The sequence below is a fragment of the Balaenoptera musculus genome, chromosome 1 (assembly GCF_009873245.2).
Source record: "Balaenoptera musculus isolate JJ_BM4_2016_0621 chromosome 1, mBalMus1.pri.v3, whole genome shotgun sequence".
In the NCBI taxonomy this organism is placed as follows: Eukaryota; Metazoa; Chordata; class Mammalia; order Artiodactyla; family Balaenopteridae; genus Balaenoptera; species Balaenoptera musculus.
In genome coordinates, this window is record NC_045785.1 from 156,434,259 (window position 1) to 156,460,158 (window position 25,900).

The 25,900-nt window shown below is 35.7% G+C and overlaps 1 protein-coding gene across 11 annotated transcripts in view; it reads right to left on the reverse strand.

The window, feature by feature from the left end:
- CEP170 (centrosomal protein 170) overlaps positions 1-25,900 on the reverse strand; it is a 145,151-nt gene that overhangs the window by 47,584 nt on the left and 71,667 nt on the right. For 8 of the 11 annotated variants that reach the window (XM_036862940.1, XM_036862962.1, XM_036862950.1 and 5 more), the window contains exons 5-10: positions 22,580-22,638; positions 22,321-22,483; positions 21,085-21,219; positions 7,393-7,869; positions 3,149-3,312; positions 2,669-2,962 (exon numbers count right to left, since the gene is read on the reverse strand). In XM_036862940.1, the coding sequence (XP_036718835.1) occupies positions 2,669-2,962; positions 3,149-3,312; positions 7,393-7,869; positions 21,085-21,219; positions 22,321-22,483; positions 22,580-22,638 (1,292 nt within the window). The remainder of the gene's footprint in view (positions 1-2,668; positions 2,963-3,148; positions 3,313-7,392; positions 7,870-21,084; positions 21,220-22,320; positions 22,484-22,579; positions 22,639-25,900) is intronic. The other 3 variants (XM_036862997.1, XM_036862987.1, XM_036862978.1) reach the window with 1 other exon arrangement.

Sequence of the window (25,900 nt, forward strand, 5' to 3'; positions counted from 1 at the left end):
ATGTAGGGTTTGCACTTAATCTCAAATCTGTCTGCCTGCAAGTGTTCACGTTCTTAAATACTACAATATAACCCCTCACTGTAAGATCTTTTAATAGAGAAAACATCAATAACTATGAATGAAATATCCATAAACCAAACAAAGCTATAATAGGATAAAATTAATATTAATCTGAATTTTAAAACTTCTTAGCACTCTCTTTTTTTTTTCGAAACCTATCCTTTTATTTTCTATTTGACAGTATTTTAAATAGCACTATACTTGTTCTCAATAACCAGAGGAAAAATTATAAACTTTAGAATAATCCGAAAGAAATGTCATTATTGATTCCCAATGATGAAAATAATTCGAAATCACCAAGAGTCATTTTCTATTGCTACCACCGTGTTCTTAGATTTCCTTCAATATAATCAGAAAAATCACTTTATCTGTTTCTTAATTGCTTTATTTCGCTTATTAACAACTTTCATAACATCTATTTCCTAAATTAATGGGTCTCCAAAAGTTTGGAGGTCTATACCCCAACAGTAAAAAATTTTGAGCATGTGCTCCTCAATAAATGGATATTAGAAATTACATACATACACTATAGAACACACTCCTAAATAGAAATAAAAACTATGAAGTTAAAAGTAAACACAGGCCTTCCGTGGTGGCGCAGTGGTTAAGAATCCGCCTGCCAAAGCAGGGGACACGGGTTCAAGCCCTGGTCTGGGAAGTTCTCACACGCCACAGAGTAACGAAGCCCATGCGCTACAACTACTGAGCCTGCGCTCTAGAGCCCGTGCTCTGCAACAAGAGAAGCCACCACAATGAGAAGCCCGTGCACAACAAAGAGTAGCCCCTCCTCGCCACAACTAGAGAAAGCCCGCAGGCAGCAACGAAGACCCAACGCAGCCAAAAATAAATAAATTAATTAAAAAAAAAAAAAAGTGCACATAAATCCAGGGCTTCCCTGGTGGCGGAGTGGTTAAGAATCCGCTTGCCAGTGCAGGGGACACAGGTTCGAGCCCTGGCCGGGGAAGATCCCACATGCCACGGAGCAACTAAGCCCATGTGCCACAACTACCGAGACTGTGCTCTAGACCCCGCGAGCCACAACTACTGAGCCCGCATGCAACAACTACTGAAGCCCGTGCACCTAGAGCCCATGTTCCACAACAAGAGAAGCCACCACAACGAGAAGCCCGTGCACAACAAAGAGTAGCCCCTCCTCGCCACAACTAGAGAAAGCCCGCAGGCAGCAACGAAGACCCAACGCAGCCAAAAATAAATAAATAAATTAAAAAAAAAAAAAAGTACACATAAATCCAGGGCTTCTCTGGTGGCGGAGTGGTTAAGAATCCGCTTGCCAGTGCAGGGGACACAGGTTCGAGCCCTGGCCGGGGAAGATCCCACATGCCACGGAGCAACTAAGCCCATGTGCCACAACTACCGAGACTGTGCTCTAGACCCCGCGAGCCACAACTACTGAGCCCGCATGCAACAACTACTGAAGCCCGTGCACCTAGAGCCCATGTTCCACAACAAGAGAAGCCACCACAACGAGAAGCCTGCGCACTGCAACCGAGAGTAGCCCCCGCTCGCCACAACTAGAGAAAGCCCGCGCGCAGAAACGAAGACCCAACGCAGCCAAAAATAAATAAAATAATTAAATTTATATATATTAAAAAAAAGTAAACGTAAGTCCTAATAATTTTCCTGTATCCCCAAGGGTTATTTACCTTGTCTACTCTCTAAAAGACCACTATGTAAACTCATCATCTGAACTAGTGCATCTCAAATGTTAATGTGCATATGAACCCTGCTTTTAAGCAGATTCTGATTCAGTATGTTTAAGATGGGCCTGAGATTTTGTATTTCTAACAAGCTCCCTAATGATGCTAATGCTGCTCACGTGCTGAGTAACCAGAACTTAAACAAGAGATTAATGTTTAGCCAAATATATGTTTCTATCTTCCAGGGGATAAAATATACAGCTGATTCTAAAGTCAACCTTCCATTACTGGAAGCAAAACTACTTTTTAAATCATACAACAATCATTATACACATTAACCAATAACATCAAAAAACAAATCTGAAATGTAAATAATCATCATGACTAGGTATACACTTGGTTAAACTCAGAGTATCATAAACACACTGATTTTGTTTTTATACACTTTTCTATCACCACAGACAGCACTGAATAGAAATTAAGAGAAGAAACTAAGGAAAAAGAACAAAATTGATTAAAACATATGTATTTTCATCTGCTTCCAAAATGAAATTAGTAGGCAGGAAACCTTTGTTTATTATCAGTTAATGTTCATGTTTATATTAACAGAGTCATAGCAATCTGGTTTTGATTTTTAGTTTTTAAATAAATGCAAAGTGAGAATGGCCAAAGTATAGCATTTGAAAAGTCAATCTTAAATTTATACAACTTTAAAAGGTCCAATCAGCTTATACGTACAGGACTTTACATATGAAACTCGGGCAAATTCAGAATATAAGCAGAATAAACTCAGAAAGCATTTTGGTCTTATTGTTAGTCTTGCAGTTCCCTAACAAAATCCTAAAGTTTCAAGATACTGACTACATGAAAACATTTTATACTCTCTAGTAATTTCCAATAGTAATACACCACGCGAAAACTAATATCATACCCAAATTTCAATTATTTACCTTGTCAATCATTTTTCTTGCTTCCACTTCCTCACTGTTGGGATTCTCTAACTCAATGGTATAAGTACCCTTGTCACTTTGGTCATCATCATTATCCTTTTCAGAAGCAGCAGAAGTAGCTTGATTTTTTAACATTTTATCCATCTCCTGGCTTGGTCTGTGCCCCAGACTCCCTGAACTTCTTAATAATGCAGTTTGTAGGAAGGGAATTGACACCGATGGCTCCTCTGATTTCTGTTTTAACAATTTCCCATGTGGAACACCATGCCCCCCTCTGTGGTGCGCAGAGCTAGTCTGTAAAGACAAAGAAACCACTTTGGCATCTGCTGTTGGAGATTTTGTTTTTTCAAGTTTTGTATGTGGTGCTGTATAAGTAGTTTCCTGACACAAGATTCCCGTACTGTGAGTAAAAGAATATGACCTTCTTTTTCTGGGACTGTCTTCATCAAAGAATGCAATCATAAAAGCAGTTTGACTTACAACAGCTTGGTCTTGATGCTTTTCAGTAGCCTGGGCCTTCTGTAGCTTCTTCTGTTCTGAATGGTGGCGCCTTAAGTGTTCCTCAAGAGTTGCACGTTTGCTACAGCGCCTGTGAGCCCCAGCATTTTCTGAGTCACTTTGTGTACCATCATCATGTTTATTTCCTGGACACAAAAAAGAAACCGCATAATAGAGAAGGAAAAAATCCCATGTAGAAAATTAGAAGCACATACAAAGGTGCTGCTTGTTTTGCCCCCTTCCCCTTTTCAATCAAAAGTCATATGTTCTTTTCAGTAACAGGCTCTGCAAACTTCCCTCAACTGCAATGCTTACATTCAAATTTTATCAACCAACAATGGGTCCTCTATAAACAACTGAATAGGATTACTTTTCTTTCTCCAAATTTTAACTTTATAATGGTTCACCAATGCCTTAACAGATAAGCAATGCTATATCATCTGTGACAGTCTGTATTTATAACATTAAACATTTATCCTGCCTTTAAACCTTATACCTTATTTAAGCAATCAAAAATTTATTTTTAGCATTAGAGAGAAAAAGACAGAAAAAAGTGTGATCCCACTGAAGTGCTTATCATTACACAGGAAAAGAGAATGCAAATGCCATAAAAAATGTGATGAAACTTAACTTTCAGTGACGTTCAAAACTTCCAAAAGTATAGCATACCTTGCCTTTTTAATATAAAAATGCAAATTTGTAGTTTCCACCAATTATTGTACAATTCTTTACAAACCTCTTTCTAGCTATGAGAATTTTTGCAATTTTGCATGTGTGCTCATTTAAACTCTGGTGGCTTCAGCGAGTTAAATAAAGCATGCTAAAAGGCCTAGCATGGAAAAGCACAGTCTATGAAATCCTACATAAATCTACCAGACAAATGGCATGATGCTAAATATAACTAGATAAAAATATGTCTTCTCTGTTAAGCATATAGAGTCAAGTTAGAATACTGTAGTTGAATTTTGAAAACATCAGCTTCCTACCAGAGGTTTTTTTGTTACCCTTCATAGTTCTATTAGGGATTAAATGTGAAAGTTTATGAAAATTACTTGATTTTTCACTGATTTAGAATTCTTATTATCTAAATAATAAGTACACTAGAAGAAAAAATCAAATTACAATTATTATATTATTATAGCATGAATTTAATGGAAAGTCAAGAGTTATTCTATGCATGTTTTAGATTGAATCACAAATGAGGGCTGAATCACAAATGAGGGCTTAAATGATAGCTCTTTAGAAGAAAGCTATAAATTACTCTAGTCAACCACGTGTATTCCAATACTTCCAGGACTAAATCTGAAATCTTTCTTCAAAGTAGCAACTACTGAAAATGCAATCTGAAAGGAAAAAAATGGTGTTTAATTTAATTAATGGAATTTGTGCCTTGGTAATTAAGCTAGGGATAGGCAGATGGAATGCAGAACCAAACAAAACTACTAGTTCAAATACAAAACTCATTAAAAACAGGACATTGTACAACCTATTTCATATTGCACTGGACGCACTGAAAAGGAATCCAGTTTGTGAGAGCTGTAAATAACTAAACTCCCACATTTCATGTGTAGTAAGACCAGACAACCCATATCACACACGTACACAATATGAAAATGCCATCTTTACAGAATTTAGTTCTTGTAACACCATACAAAAATTTGGCACTTATTTGGTGTCAGGTCCTTTCAGTATCTTTTCTTTAAGTTATAGGTTAAAAATTCTCTATAGATTAGCCATTTTCTTTTTTCAAAAATTATTATTCTTTTTGCATTTCTCAGTGTTATAGAAGATAACACATCTGATCAGAACTGCAATTTCTGTTCTTACTTAACAACAACAAAAAATCACTGGGAACTGTTCTTAACAAGATTCTTTCTGTTTTGTCTATTATTAATCAGGCATTAATATGTTGAAGTTCTTTCAGTATTTTTAAGGGTAGATTAGCTGTAACCTAGTCAGGAGTTGTGGCCAAAAAAAGCTGCAACTCTCCTAAAGGGTAAAAGTGTATGGGCTTTGTGAACATTATTTTCTTTAACTGTCCCAAAGCACGTGCACTTCACTCTTGCAGGAGCAAAGTTGTTTTGTTTTACCTACTTTCAAGTTTTTGACTAAGCAGTTGCTGAAAGTCTATTATTGTAAAATTGTTACAATTTGCTATACTTATATTTATCTAGAGACTAGATATATACTTTTGATATCTTAAATTGTGGAAAATCTTTATCTAATGATGGCAGCTCTGACTTTGGGGAAAAGTAAAATGTCATTCATAAATATGTCTGAAGAAATAAAATGGATCTATCTTGGATCAAAAATGAGTTATATTCACAAAGACATTTTCTTGGATGGTTTGTAAAATGGCCTGAAGGCAGCAAATCCAAAAGCAGGGTTCTAAGCAATAGCAACATACTAGAATGTATATCTACTTATAAATCAACTTTGAGGGATAATAATAATTTGTATAATTTCTGGTAAGGTTCTTAAATATCTAATAACGAATGTATAAATACAGTGTGAATGTGAGCATTAATGCCTCTATATGGAATCAAAATAACAGCTAAAACAGAAAATAGTTATTACAACTAAAAATACAGTTATGATAAAAGGATGTAATAAAAGTTTTTTGTTTTTCATTTTTCTTTTTTTTTTTGGCCACACTGAGTGGCATGCGGGATCTTAGTTCCCCCACCAGGGATGGAACTCGTGCCCCCTGCAGTGGAAGCACGGAGTCTTAACCACTGGAACTCCAGGGAAGTCCCATAAAGGTACTTTTTAATGGTGGCTTTTAAAAGGATATTTTAGCTCAGTTTTTTATGTTTATTAAGGGTGGTCTAAAAAAGATGATGTCATTTCTAAATTTTCAAAGTTCACAGTACTTTTTACATTATACGAGGATATCAGTATTATCTTATCCAATTCATAAAAATGATCAATTTACAAATGGGTAGCTTTCATTTGTGAGCTTTAACCTATATATATCAATACAGGTATAGGTCTCAATTATATATTTGTTATTATCTAGTAGGAGTAAAGACAACAATCACATGTTAAAAGTTCATATGCCAGGTAATTGCTTATGATTATAATTAAATATAGAAATAGGCCCTGACAAAGAATTAGGTAGTCACACCATCTCACTATCCTGAAATGCCTTAGAAGTAAATCAGAAATAGGTATTTCTTCATTAGCTGAACAGAATCCCAAGCCATAAAGTACAGGTTAAACCAGGGTCAGTCTTGTCAATGATAGTGAAGTCATTCATTGTTTATTCAAGTTACTGAGTACCTATCACATACTCAAGCCCCAGGAAAGAGATATAAGGTAAGTAATATATAATCTCTGACCTCAACGAGTGTTCTTTTAAAGCTCTTTAACTTTTTGTATAGTAACAGAATGGTCAGATTAACATGCAATCTTTTCCCTTATAGACAGCTTGTTGAATAAAATTAAGATAGAGTAACGTAAAACTGTATTCAGAAAATTCTAAATTAATTTAATTAGCAAAATCAATGGAAAAAAATGATCAGTTGATACTTCGATGTACAGGTATAAAGAAAGATTTTACTAACTTTGGTCAAGTATTATACTAATAAAACATATATAATAATTATTTCACAAATAAACATTCAACTACAATTTTTACAAAAGTCTTACTAGTGAAAAAATTCTTAATTCAATTAATTCCCAGTATCTCTAAACAAAAAAATTTTTGTTTCATGACATGAGTAATAACCTGAGAACAGTTTGAAACACTCTACCAACAATGTGACTATATTACCAAAGTAGAACTGTCAGCCCATTATCCAATGGCTTAAAACTTTCAAAATCTACATACTGCCATTTTACAGGAAGCACGTAATAGAGAAGAACAGAATTGAATATATCTTTTCCTTAAGTCAAGAAAATGATGAGAACTGCCTTCTAGGGAATTCCACTGGTGAACTGAATGAATCTTTTATTTCCATAAGAAAAAGAAACATATTTAATGGCATACATACAAATTTACAAAACCAATCTGGTTTTGGCAAGAAAATGAAGGCAGACTGTTTTGAATGAGTAAGTTGGATGTGGGCAGTATGGCTGGCTTTTGAGCTTTAAAATCAAATATAAACCTTCAAAAATGCAGAAGCTTTATACCATATAATTATTTATCTAATAGTAGTTTGGTAACTGTGAAGACTGAACTTTACCATAAAATAGCAAGTTCTAAAATGATCAATTCACTTTACCTTTCAACCTTTTTAAGTAAACTGGAACATCACTTTTAATACTTTTGGAATCCTCTTCTGATCTTTCCCATACCATCTGAGGAGGGTTGTTCTGTGCTAGCCAGTCAGCTACTTTGTTTTCCGGTGCCATCATTCCAGTTTGAATCCCTGGCAGGTCTTGAGTTCCAGGAGAAGACTTCTTTGATTTGTGGCGCTGATCAGAAGTAAATTTTGTCACATGATCTCTAATAGTTACTTTCCCTGGGGTACTGTCATCAAATTCAATGGTAAATGAAGCATGCCCTGCACCTGTTGTATGAGAACTTGGTGTGTCTTTTGTTGGGATTTCATGAATAGTACTCTCTGTTATTTGTGATGGTTGCTGAAATTCTTTTGTAGGGATTTCAAAATAACTTGGTTCCCTACAGAAAGGAAAAAGTACTTCTTCATTTGCAGCTGCAGATTGTTCCTCAACTTGCTTGGCATCTATGCTGCACCCTAATAAGAAAAATAAGAGAAAATTCAAAATATTTGGAAGCTTCTAGCACTTGAAGGAGTATAGTAATGGCCACTTGTATTATTCCATGGAAATCAGAAGGCAGATCATAGTCTGGATGAAAAAGAATGGCAAATGTCACAGAAGAGAAATAATTCTGATTATAAATGTAGCATTCAGTTACCAATAGGAGATGCAAGATAAGCAGCAGCAGTGGCAAAGGATAGCAAAGAAGTTAAGAGGTGGACCTTGAATGGCTAGGTCCATATTTTTTCCAACTTGGATCCAGAAATCATCAAAGTACAAAAGAACTGAAATCAAATGGAGATGGATATGCATGTTCAATGTACATATACAGAGAGATAGAAAAAAATATAAACTTCCTTATCAAGTAAGGAGGATGAAATATCTGAAATATCTATGAAAACAAGTAAATTTCCAAAGGAGAACAGGTGCTCAAATGAAGAAAGAAACATGATGTCAATATGTAAGCAATGTTCTGGACATAATGATTCCACTTACCATTCTTCACCATCACATTCAGAGACATTACTTTTAGAAGGACAAAAATAATATTACCAGGACAAAAATAATATTACCAATGTGTGATCCTTATAAGAAAATAGACACATTTTATAAAGAATAAAAGAATGAGTAAAGATAAAACATGTGGTTTGCTTGTGGCATTGCAAGCCAAGCATCAGTATGAAAACAAGTAAGTTAAAAATAGACAATTCAGTTGCCAGCCAATTAATTGCAAAAGGAAATTCATGTACATTTCTATACAGCAGAATACATCCAAGTGTCAAAATCCTTGGAGGAAAGCTGAATTACAAATCTCAGATCAACAAGAGCTGGCATAAGTAAGCAATTCTGGAACACTATTCCTCTGTTGCCCCAGGGACAAATATGAAGGTATAAAGATAAATGCATTTATATATAAAATATGTGAAGGCACATAAATGAAAATGATAACTGAAATGCTTTAAGCAAATGCAAAAAAAATTTAAAGATTAAACTGCCCCGTTTTTTCAGGAAACAAAAGAACTATTATCAAGATGGTAAAGAGTGAATTCAAATGAAAAATATTTCCCTAAGTTTTTTTTCTTCCCTCAGCCCCCGAAACCTCCGGTGCTTGTTCACGCACTTCCAGGGACCAGCAGCACGTCACCATCAACTCTTGAGAAACCAGGTTTTCTTCTCTACCTACATAATAGCAGTTACCTCTATTGACTCAAGAAATGAAAGCTGATTTTAAATTATTCTAAAGAAAACGTAATTACGAAGGCGTATTGAAAGTTCTCCGTATATAGTGCATTCAAAACTCAATATAGAGAGGATTAACCAAGATGGCGGAGTAGAAGGACGTGCTCTCACTCCCTCTTGCGAGAGCACCAGAATCACAACTGGCTGCTGGACAATCATTGACAGGAAAACCCTGGACTTCACCAAGGAGGATACCCCACGTCCAAGGACAGAGGAGAAGCCACAGTGAGACGGTAGGAGGGCCGCAATCAGAGTAAAATCAAATCCCATAACTGCTGGGTGGGTGACTCACAGACTGGCGAACACTTATACCACAGAAGTCCACCCACTGGAGTGAAGGTTCTGAGCCCCACGTCAGGCTTCCCAACCTGGGGGTCCGGCAACGGGAGGAGGAATTCCTAGAGAATCAGACTTTGAAGCCTAGTGGGAATTGATTGCAGGACTTTGACAGGACTGGGGGAAACAGAGACCCCACTCTTTGAGGGCACACACAAAGTAATGTGTGCATCGGGACCCAGGAGAAGGAGCAGTGGCCCTGGGGGAGACTGAACCAGACCTACCTGCTGGTGTTGGGGGGTCTCCTGCAGAGGCGGGTGGTGGCTCTGTTTCACCGTGGGGATAAGGACACTGGCAGCAGAGATTCTGGGAAGTTCTCCTTGGCGTGAGCCCTCCCAGAGTCTGCCATTAACCCCACCAAAGAGCACGGGTAGGCTCCAGTGTTGGGTTGCCTCAGGCAAAACAACCAACAGGGAGGGAATCCAGCCCCACCCATCAACAGTCAAGTGGATTAAGGTTTTACTGAGCTCTGACGCCACAGCAACAGGGAGGGAACCCAGCCCCACCCATCAACAGTCAAGTGGATTAAGGTTTTACTGAGCTCTGACCGCCACAGCAACAGTCAGCTCTTCCCACCACCAGAGCCTCCCATCAAGCCTCTTAGATAGCCTCAACCACCAGAGGGCAGACAGCAGAAGCAAGAAAAACTACAATCCTGCAGCCTGTGGACCAAAAACCACAGTTACAGAAAGATAGACAAGATGAAAAGGCAGAGGGCTATGTACCAGATGAAGGAACAAGAAAAAACCCCAGAAAAACAACTAAATGAAGTGGAGATAGGCAACCTTCCAGAAAAAGAATTCAGAATAATGATAGTGAAGATGATCCAGGACCTCGGAATAAGAACGGAGGCAAAGATTGAGAAGATGCAAGAAATGATTAACAAAGACCTAGAAGAATTAAAGAACAAACAAACAGAGATGACCAATACAATAACTGAAATGAAAACTACACTAGAAGGAATCAATAGCAGAATAACTGAGGCAGAAGAACGGATAAGTGACCTGGAAGACAGAATGGTGGAATTCACTGCTGCGGAACAGACTAAAGAAAAAAGAATGAAAAGAAATGAAGACAGCCTAAGAGACCTCTGGGACAACATTAAACGCAACAACATTCGCATTATAGGGGTCCCAGAAGGAGAAGAGAGAGAGAAAGGACCAGAGAAAATATTTGAAGAGATTATAGTCGAAAACTTCCCTAACATGGGAAGGGAAATAGCCACCCAAGTCCAGGAAGCACAGAGAGTCCCATACAGAATAAAGCCAAGGAGAAACACGCCGAGACACATAGTAATCAAAGTGGCAAAAATTAAAGACAAAGAAAAATTATTGAAAGCAGCAAGGGAAAAACGACAAATAACATACAAGGGAACTCCTATAAGGTTAACAGCTGATTTCTCAGCAGAAACTCTACAAGCCAGAAGGGAGTGGCATGATATACTTGAAGTGATGAAAGGGAAGAACCTACAACCAAGATTACTCTACCCGGCAAGGATCTCATTTAGATTTGATGGAGAAATCAAAAGCTTTACAGACAAGCAAAAGCTAAGAGAATTCAGCACCACCAAACCAGCTCTACAACAAATGCTAAAGGAACTTCTCTAAGTGGGAAACACAAGAGAAGAAAAGGACCTACAAAAACAAACCCAAAACAATTAAGAAAATGGTCATAGGAACATACATATCGATAATTACCTTAAACGTGAATGGATTAAATGCCCCAACCAAAAGACATAGACTGGCTGAATGGATACAAAAACAAGACCCATATATATGCTGTCTACAAGAGACCCACTTTAGACCTAGGGACACATACAGACTGAAAGTGAGGGGACTGAAAAAGATATTCCATGCAAACGGAAATCAAAAGAAAGCTGGAGTAGCTATACTCATATCAGATAAAATAGACTTTAAAATAAAGAATGTTACAAGAGACAAGGAAGGACACTACATAATGATCAAGGGATCAATCCAAGAAGAAGATATAACAATTATAAATATATATGCACCCAACACAGGAGCACCTCAATACATAAGGCAACTGTTAACAGCTATAAAAGAGGAAATCGACAGTAACACAATAATAGTGGGGGACTTTAACACCCCACTTTCACCAATGGACAGATCAACCAAAATGAAAATAAATAAGGAAACACAAGCTTCAAATGATACATTAAACAAGATGGACTTAATTGATATTTATAGGACATTCCATCCAAAAGCAACAGAATACACTTTCTTCTCAAGTACTCATGGAACGTTCTCCATGGTAGATCATATCTTGGGTCACAAATCAAGCCTTGGTAAATTTAAGAAAATTGAAATCATATCAAGTATCTTTCCCAACCACAATGCTATGAGACAATATCAATTACAGGAAAAAAACTGTAAAACAACTAACACATGGAGGCTAAACAGTACGCTATTAAACAACCAAGAGATCACTGAAGAAACCAAGAGGAAATTACAAAATACCTAGAAACAAATGATAATGAAAACATGATGACCCAAAACCTATGGGATGCAGCAAAGGCAGTTCTAAGAAGGAAGTTTATAGCAATACAATCCTACCTCAAGAAACAAGAAAAATCTCAAATAAACAACCTAAATTTACACCGGAAGCAATTAGAGAAAGAGAACAAAAAACCCCCAAAGTTAGCAGAAGGAAAGAAATCATAAATATCAGATCAGAAATAAATGAAAAAGAAATGAAGGAAACAATAGCAAAGATCAATAAAACTAAAACATTGTTCTTTGAGAAGATAAACAAAATTGATAAACCATTAGACAGACTCAACAAGAAAAAAAGGGAGAAGACTCAAATCAACAGAATTAGAAATGAAAAAGGAGAAGTAACAACTGACACTCCAGAGATACAAAGGATCATGAGAGATTACTACAAGCAACTATATGCCAATAAAATGGACAACCTGGAAGTAATGAACAAATTCTTAGAAAAGCCCAACCTTTCGAGACTGAACCAGGAAGAAATAGAAAATATAAGCAGACCAATCACAAACGCTGAACTTGAAACTGTGATTAAAAATCTTCCAACAAACAAAAGCCCAGGACCAGATGGCTTCACAGACGAATTCTATCAAACATTTACAGAAGAGCTAACACCTATCCTACTCAAACTCTTCCAAGATATAGTAGAGGGAGGAACACTCCCAAACTCATTCTACTAGGCCACCGTCACCCAGATACCAAAACCAGACAAAGATGTCACAAAAAAAGGAAACTACAAGCCAATATCACTGATGAACATAGATGCATAAATCCTCAACAAAATACTAGCAAACAGAATCCAACAGCACGTTAAAAGGATCATACACCATGATCAAGTGGGGTTTATCCCAAGAATGCAAGGACTCTTCAATATATGCAAATCAATCAATGTGATAAACCATATTAACAAATTGAAGGAGAAAATCCATATGATCATCTCAACAGATGCAGAAAAAGCTTTTGACAAAATTCAACACCCTTTTATGATAAAAACTCAAGAAAGTGGGCATAGAGGGAACTTACCTCAACATGATAAAGGCCATATATGACAAACCCACAGCCAACATCGTTCTCAATGGTGAAAAACTGAAAACATTTCCTCTAAGATCAGGAACAAGACAAGGTTGCCCACTCTCACCACTATTATTCAACATAGTTTTGGAAGTTTTAGCCATAGCAGTCAGAGAAGAAAATGAAATAAAAGGAATCCAAATCAGAAAAGAAGAATTAAGGTGTCACTGTTTGCAGATGACATGATACTATACATAGAGAATCCTAAAGATGCTGCTAGAAAACTACTAGAGCTAATCAATGAATTTGGTAAAGTAGCAGGATACAACATTAATGCACAGAAATCTCTTGCATTCCTATACACTAATGATGAAAAATATGAAAGAGAAATTAAGGGAACACTCCCATTTACCATTGCAACAAAAATAAAATAGCTAGGAATAAACCTACTTAAGGAGACAAAAGACCTGTATGCAGAAAACTATAAGACACTGATGAAAGAAATTAAAGATGACACAAACAGATGGAGAGATATACCATGTTCTTGGACTGGAGGAGTCAACACTGTGAAAATGACTCTACTACCCAAAGCAATCTACAGATTCAATGCCATTCCTATCAAACTAGCAATGGCATTTTTCACAGAACTAGAATAAAAATTTCACAATTTGTGTGGAAACACAGAAGACCCCAAAGAGCCAAAGCAATCCTGCGAAAGAAAAACAGAGCTGGAGGAATTAGGCTCCCTGAATTCAGACTATACTACAAAGCTACAGTAATCAAGACAGTATGGTACTGGCACAAAAACAGAAATATAGATCAATGGAACAGGACAGAAAGCCCAGAGATAAACCCACGCACATACGGTCACCTTATCTTTGATAAAGGAGGCAAGAACATACAATGGAGAAAAGACAGCCTCTTCAATAAGTGGTGCTGGGAAAACTGGACAGCTACATGTGAAAGAATGAAATTAGAACACTCCCTAACACCATACACACAAAAAAACCTCAAAATGCATTAAAGACCTAAATGTAAGGCCAGACACTATAAAACTCTTAGAGGAAAACATAGGAAGAACACTCTGTGACATAAATCACAGCAAGATCCTTTTTGACCCACCTCCTAGAGAAACGGAAATAAAAACAAAAACGCACAAATGGGACCTAACGAAACTTAAAAGCTTTTGCACAGCAAAGGAAACCATAAACAAGACGAAAAGGCAACCCTCAGGATGGGAGAAAATATTTGCAAATGAAGCAACTGACAAAGCATTATCTCCAAAATATACAAGCAGCTCACACAGCTCAATATCAAAAAAACAAACAACCCAATCCAAAAACAGGCAGAAGACCTAAATAGACATTTCTCCAACGAAGATATACAGATTGCCATCAAACACATGAAAGGATGGATGCTCAGCGTCAGTAATCATTAGAGAAATACAAATGAAAACCAGAATGTGGTATCACCTCACACCATTCCGAATGGGCATCATCAAAAAATCTACAAACAAAAAGTGCTGGAGAGGGTGTGGAGGAAAGGGAACCCTCTTACACTGTTGGTGGGAATGTAAATTGATAGAGCCACTATGAAGAACAGTATGGAGGTTCCTTAAAGTACTAAAAATAGAAGTACCATACGTCCCAGCAATCCCAGTACTGGGCATATACCCTGAGAAAACCATAATTCAAAAAAAGTCATGTTCCACAATGGTCCTTGCAGCACTATTTACAATAGCCAGGACATGGGAGTAACCTAAGTGTCCATCTACAGATGAATGGATAAAGAAGATGTGGCACATATATACAATGGAATATTACTCATCCATAAAAAGAAATGAAATTGAGTTATTTGTAGTGAGGTGGATGGACCTAGAATCTGTCATACAGAGTGAAGTAAGTCAGAAAGAGAAAAACAAATACCATATGCTAACATGTATAAATGGAATCTAAAAAAAAAAAAAAAAAAGTTCTGAAGAACCTAGGGGCAGGACAGGAATAAAGATGCAGACATAGAGAATGGACTTGAGGACACAGGGAGAAAGAAGGATAAGCTGGGACGAAGTGATAGAGTGGCATGGACATATATACACTACCAAATGTAAAACAGACAGCTAGTGGGATGCAGCCACATAGCACAGGGAGATCAGCTTGGTGGTTTGTGACCACCTAGAGGGGTGGGAGGGACACGCAAGAGGGAGGGGATATGGGGATGTAAGCATATGTATAGCTGATTCACTTTGTCATACAGCAGAAACTAACACAATGTAAAGCAATTATACTCCAATAAAGATGTTAAATAAATAAATAAATAAACCTATCCTATCTATCGTCATTTATTCATTTAGTCATTCATTTTGCTTTCCACGTCCTTACAGGTAACAGAGTAACCCTGAAGACAAGGGTTAGTAGTTTCCTACTACCACTACCTGAATACCCAAATAAAATGATGTGGCTGAACTATGAAGCAATAACTACAAAAAGCTGGCCCAGGGGTATAGCATTTATCATTTACTTGTCATTCACAATTCAAATGAGTATGTTCCCAATTTTCCTCCCTTGTGAAAAAAACTTCACAGTTAATACTGACATACTTTTAATATGCTTTCACATTATAACACATTAAAAAAGCAGAGATCAACAACTGCACATAACTACTTTTAAGATTATTATTTTCTAAGTTAGTCCTACTTCAAAACTGCCTTTACTCCAAGGATTAGAAACCCTGAGACTTATACAAGTTAACACCTAATTTAACCAAAAATCGCTTATCTAACAATGTCAAGCAGCACAACAGAGTGGAAAGGCAGCATATATGATATGATTAGTGGAAAGTAGGGAGAAGATTTGAAATCAGGTTAAGTCCTGTCTCTATCAGTCCTTAATTCTCATTTTCCTCATTGTAAAATGAGAAAATAATATCTACCCATAAGATTGTTGTGAAGATTCAGTGAGATAAGTTATCCAGAAAAAGTCTGGCACAAAGTAGGCACAAAAATAAATGTTTCTCTTACTTTTCCTCCTCCAACTCTTCAACATAGCTAATTAGGGAAACAAGAATCTAAAACCCAAAATCTAACTCTAAAATAAAAAACCCAAGACAGATATGACAACACCTATATCCTCATATTTGTGATCTTTACTACCAGGAAAGTCCTTCATTGAGAACCTTTTTTTGACTATTTACTCAGATTACATGTGGCAAATCTGGAGGGGATGTAAAAGCAAGGATTAAGGTCAGACATATTGCACTAAGAAGAGTCAAGTGGTCGAGATAAGTCAAAAAACAATCAAGAGCAGACACATGCCTCAAAAACACAGTAGTTCAGAACCATTCATTAAGTATATGGAGCAAACAGTCTTACATACTTCAAGTCTCCCAAAGGCATCACTGTAATGTATCACAGTTCAATCACTGATGTTCATAATGATGCTTCTGAGTCATAAAGCAAACATTTAAATTATATTCAGCCTTCTGTGCTTAAGAAGGCAATGACATTGGTAATTCATTTAATAGAAATTTAGGAAATGGTTAAACTTAAAAAAAAATTTCAGTTGTAAAAGTAAAGTTCAGTCATCTGGAAAATTCATTATGTAGAGGAATTCATTTCTCTGAAGATGATAAAACCAGATCAACTGTGGGCCTAGTATATTTGGGAATTGTACGCCCACTAGAAAAATTATTAGGGGTCTTCTAAATTAATATAGAAAAATAAAACAGCTTTCCTCTCTCAGTACACTGGCAAAACATATTCTGAAATTTATGAATTTAACATGCATTTCTCTTCAAAACCTATTTTGTTTATACTAAAGTAAACTAAATTATATACTAAAATACTAATATTTTATTTATACCAATATTTTATTATTAATCTCAATTGCTAGATATTTAAAAGTATTTAATAACTGATTATGCTAGAATTAATTATGTTTATCTAAATCAGAAGAGCAATATCCTTAAATTCTTAAGGTATTTTATGATTGTGTGACCTTCCAGGGAACCCTATAATATACATAATTCAGAAAATATGTTCCCTTCATTCTTCTGTACTAAATTAAATGAAATATTAAGCTATTTCGAGATAATAAAGACTATAATTATGAAGGCAAATTCTGCTTAAGATATCCATCCAACCTAGTATATTCAAGTACTTCAAATTACAACGACTGGGAAACTCCTTTTACCAAAAAGGAACTACAACTCAAAAGTTTTCAAATTTAGTTTAATTAGACTAAAAATCAGTGTAAAAGAGCCAAAAATCTACTCTTCACAGTTGTACACACCTTTTCAAAATGTATGCAACACTTAAAGGCCTTTAATTGTAACCTAAAAAATGTTTAAACTGTTTAAACCAAGTTAGAAGGTAGAAGAGCATACCTGAACTAAAATGAGGACAAATTCTCCTTTAATAGGACTCAAATATTCACACAATTTCAGGAGAACTTGATTGCTCTAATATTTGCTTCTAGGTTTCTTTGGGCTTTAAGGTAAATTGGTAGGAGATTCTGGATACACATGGACCCACAGAAAGGTACATAAAAAGTTACTAGGTAGTAGATACTCTATTATCCTTTCTGGAATGTTCACTTTTCAAAATAAATACTAAGATTTTACATTCTAAAAATTGGTAACCAAGAAGCAAATCACTTTTTGCTTTTACCAAAAAAGCATGCTTAGAGAACAAATAAACTAATCATTTATATTTCATAATCTGAAACACTACAAAAAACGTTAATTTCAAAATGACCAAGTGAAATAGCATTCAATATACATTTTCAAATTTGATTCTACAATATCTGCTGGCATCATAAATTATTTCAGATTAGTAAACTGTTTCTCTCACCCTATATTTTAAAAAACTACAAATGATAAATCTGGAACAATAACATCCTCACACTAATATAAGAAAGCAAATGAGACTCTCATTAAGGCTTTTAATCAGCTGAATCTGACAGAGTGCTTCAAGTTACTTAACAAAAGACGTACATCACTTAATTCCTTCTAACTCAAAAATAATCCCAAGATTATGAGACAGCTTTTGTCATCTGGCAGAAAAGATACTCAATGAGACATGGCACACAAGCTGGTAATCATTTAAGAATTTAGTTTCATTCACACGGATGAAATTACTACTGGATGCTTCACAGTTTGAAATTCATTTCATTACACTTAGGTATGAGAGATCAATTTTTTATGTCAATTTGGTTTTGGAGTGCTTGTTTTAATCTTTATACTCTACGAAGTATATTCTTTTGGAGTGAATCTGTGTGTGTGTGTGTGTGTGTGTGTGTGTGTGTGTGTGTGTGTAATGATGGCTGAAATGTTAACTGTTTGTGGTTAAGAGCATGGACTCGAGAGTCAGGCTACCTGGGTTCGAATCCCAGCTACACTATTTGCTAGCAGGGTGACCTTGTGAATAAATTCACATCACCTTGCCGCCGTTTCCTTATTTATAAAATGGGGATGATAACAGTAACTACTTTTAGGTATCGCTGTGAGAGGATTAAATGATTAAACATATGCAGGGCACTAAGAAGAGTGTCTAGATAAAGCAAGCACCACTGAAGTGCTAGCTGTTGTTAATAAATCATGGTTCTGTCTCCAGTACAAAAATTACATTTACTGTATTTCCATTTATTGTAATTACATTCATTGTATTCTAGAAGATATGTATTTCAGATTTCAAAAGTTGTTTTGTGTGTGAGGGTGGAAGGATCTTTAATGGCTAGATAAACTCAGTATTACAATTATTTTCAGAATTTGGCAACAGTTAAATTCTGCTGTGTTTTCTTCTAAGTTAACCACCTAATTATTGGTACATTTTTTTTTCTCACTCTCCCCTCTCTCTCTCTCCCTTCCTTTCTCTCTCTCTCCCCCTCCTCTTCTCTCTCTCCCTCTCTCTCTTTCTCCTAGTTGGCTCTAGTACACAATGATAAAATAATATGGGATCCTTGAAGTAAGGAACTTATAGTTTAGATGAGAAGGCATACACACAAAATACTGAAGGAAAGTGTTACATATTAGCAATACATATAAACAGACATATCCTTCAGAATTTTATACTACCTGATTTATGTGTATACATGTCTGTGGGAGAAGAGCAGGCAGGAATTAGTCTACTTTATGTGGAAATGCACTGGGAGAGAGCACTATACAACCGGTAGTGGGTTACAAGGCTAAGGAAAGTGCAACAAAATTAGAGAGAACTTTGACATAATATCTATTTGGCAAGCAAAAGGAAGCTACTGTAGTTTCTTAAAGAAAGGAAGTAAACGGCAGCTTAGATTTATTATACAAAATTAACTGCAGAAGGGTTGAAACTGGAAATAGTTCAATTATGATTCAATGGAAAAAAAGGGCAACAGAAGTAGGCAATATAATAGATGAGGTGAAAGGAAGGGAAGACACAAAGATTTCATATAAAGTAGACATTCTTGACTGTCTTCCAAAATGCATTTCCTGTTCCTCCCTCCTAAAAGAACTCCAACATTCCCAGGTATCTCTAACTCTTTCCTGATACAGCTCATGTGCCTTAGGGGAAAACTAACCCCATATTCAGCTTCAGGATGGGTACGATTGGCTTAAGGATAATCTCATAACCCTTGCCAGGGATTGGTTCAGAAATAAGCAGGTGACCTACTTCTGAACCCATGAGAGGCCAATGAGATGACAAATGTGTTGAAAACTTTGGGGAAAGTTTCCAGGGGTTCTTCTAGAAGCGACCTTTGCTATTTCCCACTGGATGTGATCAAAGTAGCATGCACTCCAACTGCTACTGGCAAGCAGCCTATGAGTACGAGGGGAAACTCCCTCAGTATGCAGCCACTGTGAATAGAAGGGCAGAGAGTCCGAGAGAAAATAGCTAGCTGATGACACCATTGAGATGCTGCATTAACCAATGCTGAAGAGGTTCAGTTATTTATTTAAGCCAGTAGATTTCCTTCCTGTTTAGTCTCAGGTGGCATTTCTATTATTTGCATTTGAGGGTATGCTAAATAATACTAAGTTTCTGAGCTTGAACATGAAGAAAAAACCGTGTTGGCCACAGAAACAAGGAAACTGAGATGGGAATTTATTTGCAAGGTTCACAACTTTCAGTTTGGGGCACTTTGAGATCAAGTTGATAAGGCCAGCTTTCTAAGACTTGTATCCTGGTAAAATTAGAGCATATTTAAGAACCAGTGCTCTTATTCTCCAGCTAAGAAAAATCTCTTATTTATCTTGTAGAATTATGGTCAAAGGTAGAAAGTTGACAGGACTTCTGATGGAATCTATCCTTGACTCAGAGTCAAAGCTGGCTTTCCATACTGCTCCCTGGTGCCTGTATTTAATTCCTCCAGTTCTAATCCTTATCTGCTATTATCACGGAAACTGGTTGTTCATCCTTCAGTGTTGATGTCCTTGTCAAGTCCTTGTGTGATAGACAACTGATACCTCCATTTATTTCCTGGAAATCTTGATTTTCTGGCTTTTCACTTAGTTCATTACTAAACTTCTCCAGCAACAAAAGATTATGTTCCTTGACTATTAATCTGAGAATGTGATCTAGAATTATTTCTTCATTCTGGCTGCTGAACAGCTAATCTTGTTGCTAACATACCCCAACAAATTGGGCACACTAAGATTTTAAAGAAGTTTTAAACTTCATACAACATTTTGAACATAATAAAAAATTTTCATTTAAAAATATGATTATATGTTTGTGAATCTAATGAAAACACACAAAACTAGTTTGTAGTTACTATTTTGGTATAATTAAAACATTTTAATAATTATTTAAAAATACTTAAAATGCCCAATTATATTATTTAACTATATATCAAGTTTTAACACCCTCATAAATAAGTTACATAAGGAAAAATATTTTAAATAAAAGTGATTTACAAAGATATTAGAATTAATACTTTATGAGAGAATCATTCATAATAAATAAATTTAATTTAAAATGACAACGTCATTAAAACATTCATCAACTATTTTTATCATATTAAAGAATAGGAGACATCTCTTTTAAGGGTAGACAGATTTTTGCTTTGATGATAAGTTCTTCCTAAAATACCTACTTAACGTCATAGTCTGAGATTTTTTTACCTGATGTTCCAGTTTCACGATTTTTCTCTTCAGGTTTGCCATTTGACTTGAAAGCTCTTTGTTCATCCACCTCATCATCCCCCCACCATGATGGCTGCCCATATAATGGAGTACCACGGGGCATAGCAGAAGTATCTGGAAAGAGGTGGGAAAAATCTGTCTAAAGCATGTGAAACGGGAAAAAAAATGCTTTTGCAGAATGCTAGAATTGCCCTGTTGATTTATTAAATGAAAAAGTACAGCTGACCCCTGAACAACATGGGGTTAGGAGCCTCAACCCTCCCTGCAGTTGAAAATTCGAGTATAACTTATAGTCAGCCTTCCAAGTCCACAGTCCCCCCATATATGCAGTTCCACATTCGTAGATTCAACTAAAGTGGACCCTGTAGTATTGTAGTGTTTACTACTGAAAAAAAATCTGCATAAGTGGACCTGCATAGTTCAAAGCAGTGTTGTTCAAGGGTCAACTGTATAGTCTAGATAGCTGAAAAGCACTCTAAGTTGAATAACTTAGTATTTGTGAATCTCATTCAATATTGAACATGATGAAATAGATGAAATTCTGCACTGGCTATTATCTAAGTAATGTAAACTGCTATAGCCCAATAGCTTTTTGTCAAAGTGTAATTAGTTCTTTGGTATACAGAAATGGCTCATAAATCTAAATATTAAAGACAAAACTATATTTTCGTATAAGTGACCATTTTTTATTTTTTATTAAAACCTAAGGGCATTGCACAGTAACTAAATTTAAACTAGTTGTTAACTGGACTAACAGATTTATATTTGAGCAATCTGGTAATGTCTAGCAGTTTTAAAAATTGCTTTTGTATGAATGGGATTATCTATATAAAATATTTTTTACAGTTCCTGGAATACTATAAATACAATAATTATGATGATGTAGGCATTACTGGACATTTCCTTTTCATTCATTTCGGTTACAATCCAGAAAAAAAAGTAGCAAACATGAAATAATAAAAATACTATAAGGCAAATTATATGTACTTTCCTCAAATATTTAAACATGTTAAACACACCTACATACAACTGCCATATAATTATATGTTTTATAATGCTTTCTAATGAAGCACTGGCTGCGTTAAAACCCACTCTGAAATTGTCATTATTATCATTCATTATTTTTATAAGGGTATGGCCAAGCTTTTGAGAACAAAGCATGCAATTTCTTCATAATCGAGTATAAATATGATATTTTGAAAGAGGTTAACTTACCTATGGCTTTTTCCTCAGATTTTAGTGCTTCTGTAGCTTTGTGCGGCACTTCTGCCATGGTATCTGCTACCTTTGAATCTATGCTTTTGGCACATGCAGATTTCAATAATTCTGATTCTGAAGATTTTTGGGACAATTGAAGCTGAATGGTAAACTTCTCGTGCTATAAAACATTTTAAAATGGAAGTGAAATATACATGAGTGAAATCAACCCTAGTAAATGGTAGATTTACGAAAGAAATAAGTAAAATCTTTTTACCTTTAGAGCTTCTTCAGGGACCCTCATTTCTCCTCGTACTACAGTGAAAAGATTTGTATGTAAACAGGGCTAAGGAAGAATATAATTTCAAAATTCTGATAATCAAGCTTAAAATGATCAAAGATAATATAGAAATTGTCCTATTTTCTACAGGTAGTTACAGTAGAATGACTATATTCTCTTTAAGAATTAAATGTTAAAATATGCTCACAAATATAAAAATTTCATTTTTAAATACTAAATAAAATCTTAAAATCTAGCAAGTAATTCTAAACTTAGGTGATCATGGCCTTCAAGAAGCGAATAACTGGATGATTAATTGAAGCACAAAAGACATTTTCAGTTCTCACTAACAATAATATGACCACAAAGAGAAAGTAGCTGGATCAAATTATATTGATAGCTAATCACAAAAATCTAAAAAGAAGTACATCATCAGTGATTACCCAACAGTAAATCCTGAAGGAATTCAATTACTCCTACTTCACAAGCATTGATAAAATGAAGTTCATCTTGAAAGTGCAAAAGAAATGTTATAATTAGGGTCTTAACAGCAACTACAACCACTCCTTCCCCCCATGAATTGCAATCAGGGTCATACTACATTATCAAACAACTGATTCTATACAGATTAGAACCAAAAGCTAGATATAATGAATGCTTTCATTATTATACAAAAAAGAACAATGCCTCTGTATATTAAAAAGATCTTTCACTAAACAGTAGAGGTCACATTTCTCACCATTACTTAACCCTGTAATGAAAGGACTTTTATAACCACATAGTAAATTCTAGTCTTCTTTACCAATTCAGAGCACCCGTGACTTCAAGGGTAGAAAGCTTTAATTACCACGTGGGAGAAAAACAGACTTCCCACGCATAACAAGCAGTAAACTTGTTAACGAGTATTTGACCGATAGTTCTACTCATTAAAATAATAAAAACTCAGAATTTTTTAGAATTGTAAAGCGCTTTGGGAATATCCTGTTCAATTCCATTAACCTGCCTTCCCATTCTATAGATGAGGAACTTGAGGACTAACGGGGCAGAACCCAAGATAACAATCTATTCAACTGAATACCAGGTGCAGGGGTTTCCTATCAGTTTACATTGCTTCCTATAACTGTGAAATAATAAAATTTTCCTTTTTTGTTATTTACATATGCTGATATACATTTGTTGGTATATATGACAATATACAGTTCATAACTAAGTATAGCTAATAAAAAGTAAAAATCTAGTAACTTTGTTTTACCCCCAAGAAACTTATTAACAGCTGGAGAAGATTCATAGCATTCCTACATTTTCAATGTTAAACACAGCACCTTAAAAATATTGAAAGCCATTTCTATTTTTTTCAACGGGAAACAAATGATTTTAGCCTGCTGTGAGTGTTTTCTGATGCTTCTAGATTCTCCTGGGAGGGCTTTTAAGGCTATTCAAGGCTAGTCTGGGGTATTCTCTTTAGATTTAGACTTTTTTAAGATCAAGGAAAACTTATAAGAGGGTGTAACTCATAGGTTCGCACACTTTACCTTACCAAAAAACTCCTGTGTGGGGCACCAAAGCCCTCAAAAATCCTTCTGTTTAGGTCATGAATTTACCTGAGAACTCTGGTATGACTACGAGATTTTGAGACTGCCCTAACCTCAGCTTTTCCCTCCAAAGCTACTATCTTCCTAGTGGTACAGACCCAGGTAACTGTTTCTAACTTGGTTAATTCAGAAAAATGACAATCTAAGGTACAATTACTTATGATGTCAATAAGTTACAAAATATACAATACAGTAATATTAACTATAGTTGTATGTCAATTATATCTCAAAAAATTCCAGAAGAAAGTTACATGCTTACTTAAATCTTGCTTACTAAAAATCATTAATCTTTATAGATTATTTCCGCATTTCTTTAAATAAGAAACAATTGAAAACCAGACAAAATACATAAAACCATGGTCTGCAAGACAATCAACACCAGGTAACAAAAGACCACTGTCTTGAGTGAAGAGGAACAAAGCAAAGTGAGTGCAATCACTGCCCCAACTCACTACCTTAAGAGAGCTTCCAAGTCACACTGCAAGGATGGGTAATCCAGGCAGAACCTGGCAGACTCTCTGAGCTGTGGAAGACAGAGGGTTGAGAGTCTAGGGAGACCAAGGTGACTAGAGTTGATGGGACTGAGTACTGAAGAGAAGACAGCTGCACAGAGACAGAATTCCAGAGACTGTTACAGGGACTTGCTCAAGTATTCAGCTGAATACCGATCAGCACATTCATTTGAGAAACGACCGGGACAAGAACCACTTGAAAGTATTAGAGTGCCCAGTGCTCAAGCAGGGCCAGAAATAGTGTCTAATTACAACAGCCAAGCTGGAAAACCTCATGTATCATGAGCCACTGGATAAAGCAGGGATTGGTAAATTGTTTCTAAAAAGGGGCAGACAGTAAACATTTTGAGGGCCATATGGTCTCTGTTGCAACTACTCAACTCTGCTGTGGTAGTATAAAAGCGGCCATAGAAATATGTAAGTGAGTGTATATCGCTGTGTGCCAATAAAACTTTATTTACAAATACAGCCTGAGAGTCAGATTTACCAATAGTTTTGCTGACCCCTACAGCAGAGTATACAGAAAGACCTTGCCTCTGTAGTGGGGAATTAATTAATCCCAGACTAATCTTAGAAGCCTAACAAATCTTAAAAGCAAGACTCAACATGATGAAATTGTTTCCAAGTAACCTGTTTCCCAGAACAAAGCTCAAAAATATTTATAGGAATCCAAAAATATGCATATAATACTCAACAAGGTAAAAATTCACAATGTCTGCCATTCAGTCAAAACTTACAGTGAATGCAAAAAACAATCAAAACCGACCCAGAACTGACACAGATGTCAACAAACATTTTAACACAGTTATTATATTATTTAAAAAAAATAAGTAGAGACTTGGAAGATACCAAAAACAAAATCCAAATTGAACTTCTAGAGCTGAAAACTATACTGGATGGGTTAACTGCAGATTAGACACAGCCAAAGAAAAGTTTAGTAAACAATAATAACAACCCAAATTGAAATGCAGAGAGAACAGATAATTATTAAAAAATAATAAATAGAGCCTCAGTAAGCTAGGAGACAACTTCAAGTAGGCTAATATACATTTACTTGAAGTCTTTGGAAAAAAAATAGGGAGGACGGAAAAAAAAGATTTGAAGAAATAATGGCTGAAATTTTTTCTAAATTTGATTAAAAGTATAAACCCACATAGCCAAGAAGCTCAAAAATCCTCAAGCACAAGAAACATGAAGAAAACTGCACAAAGGCA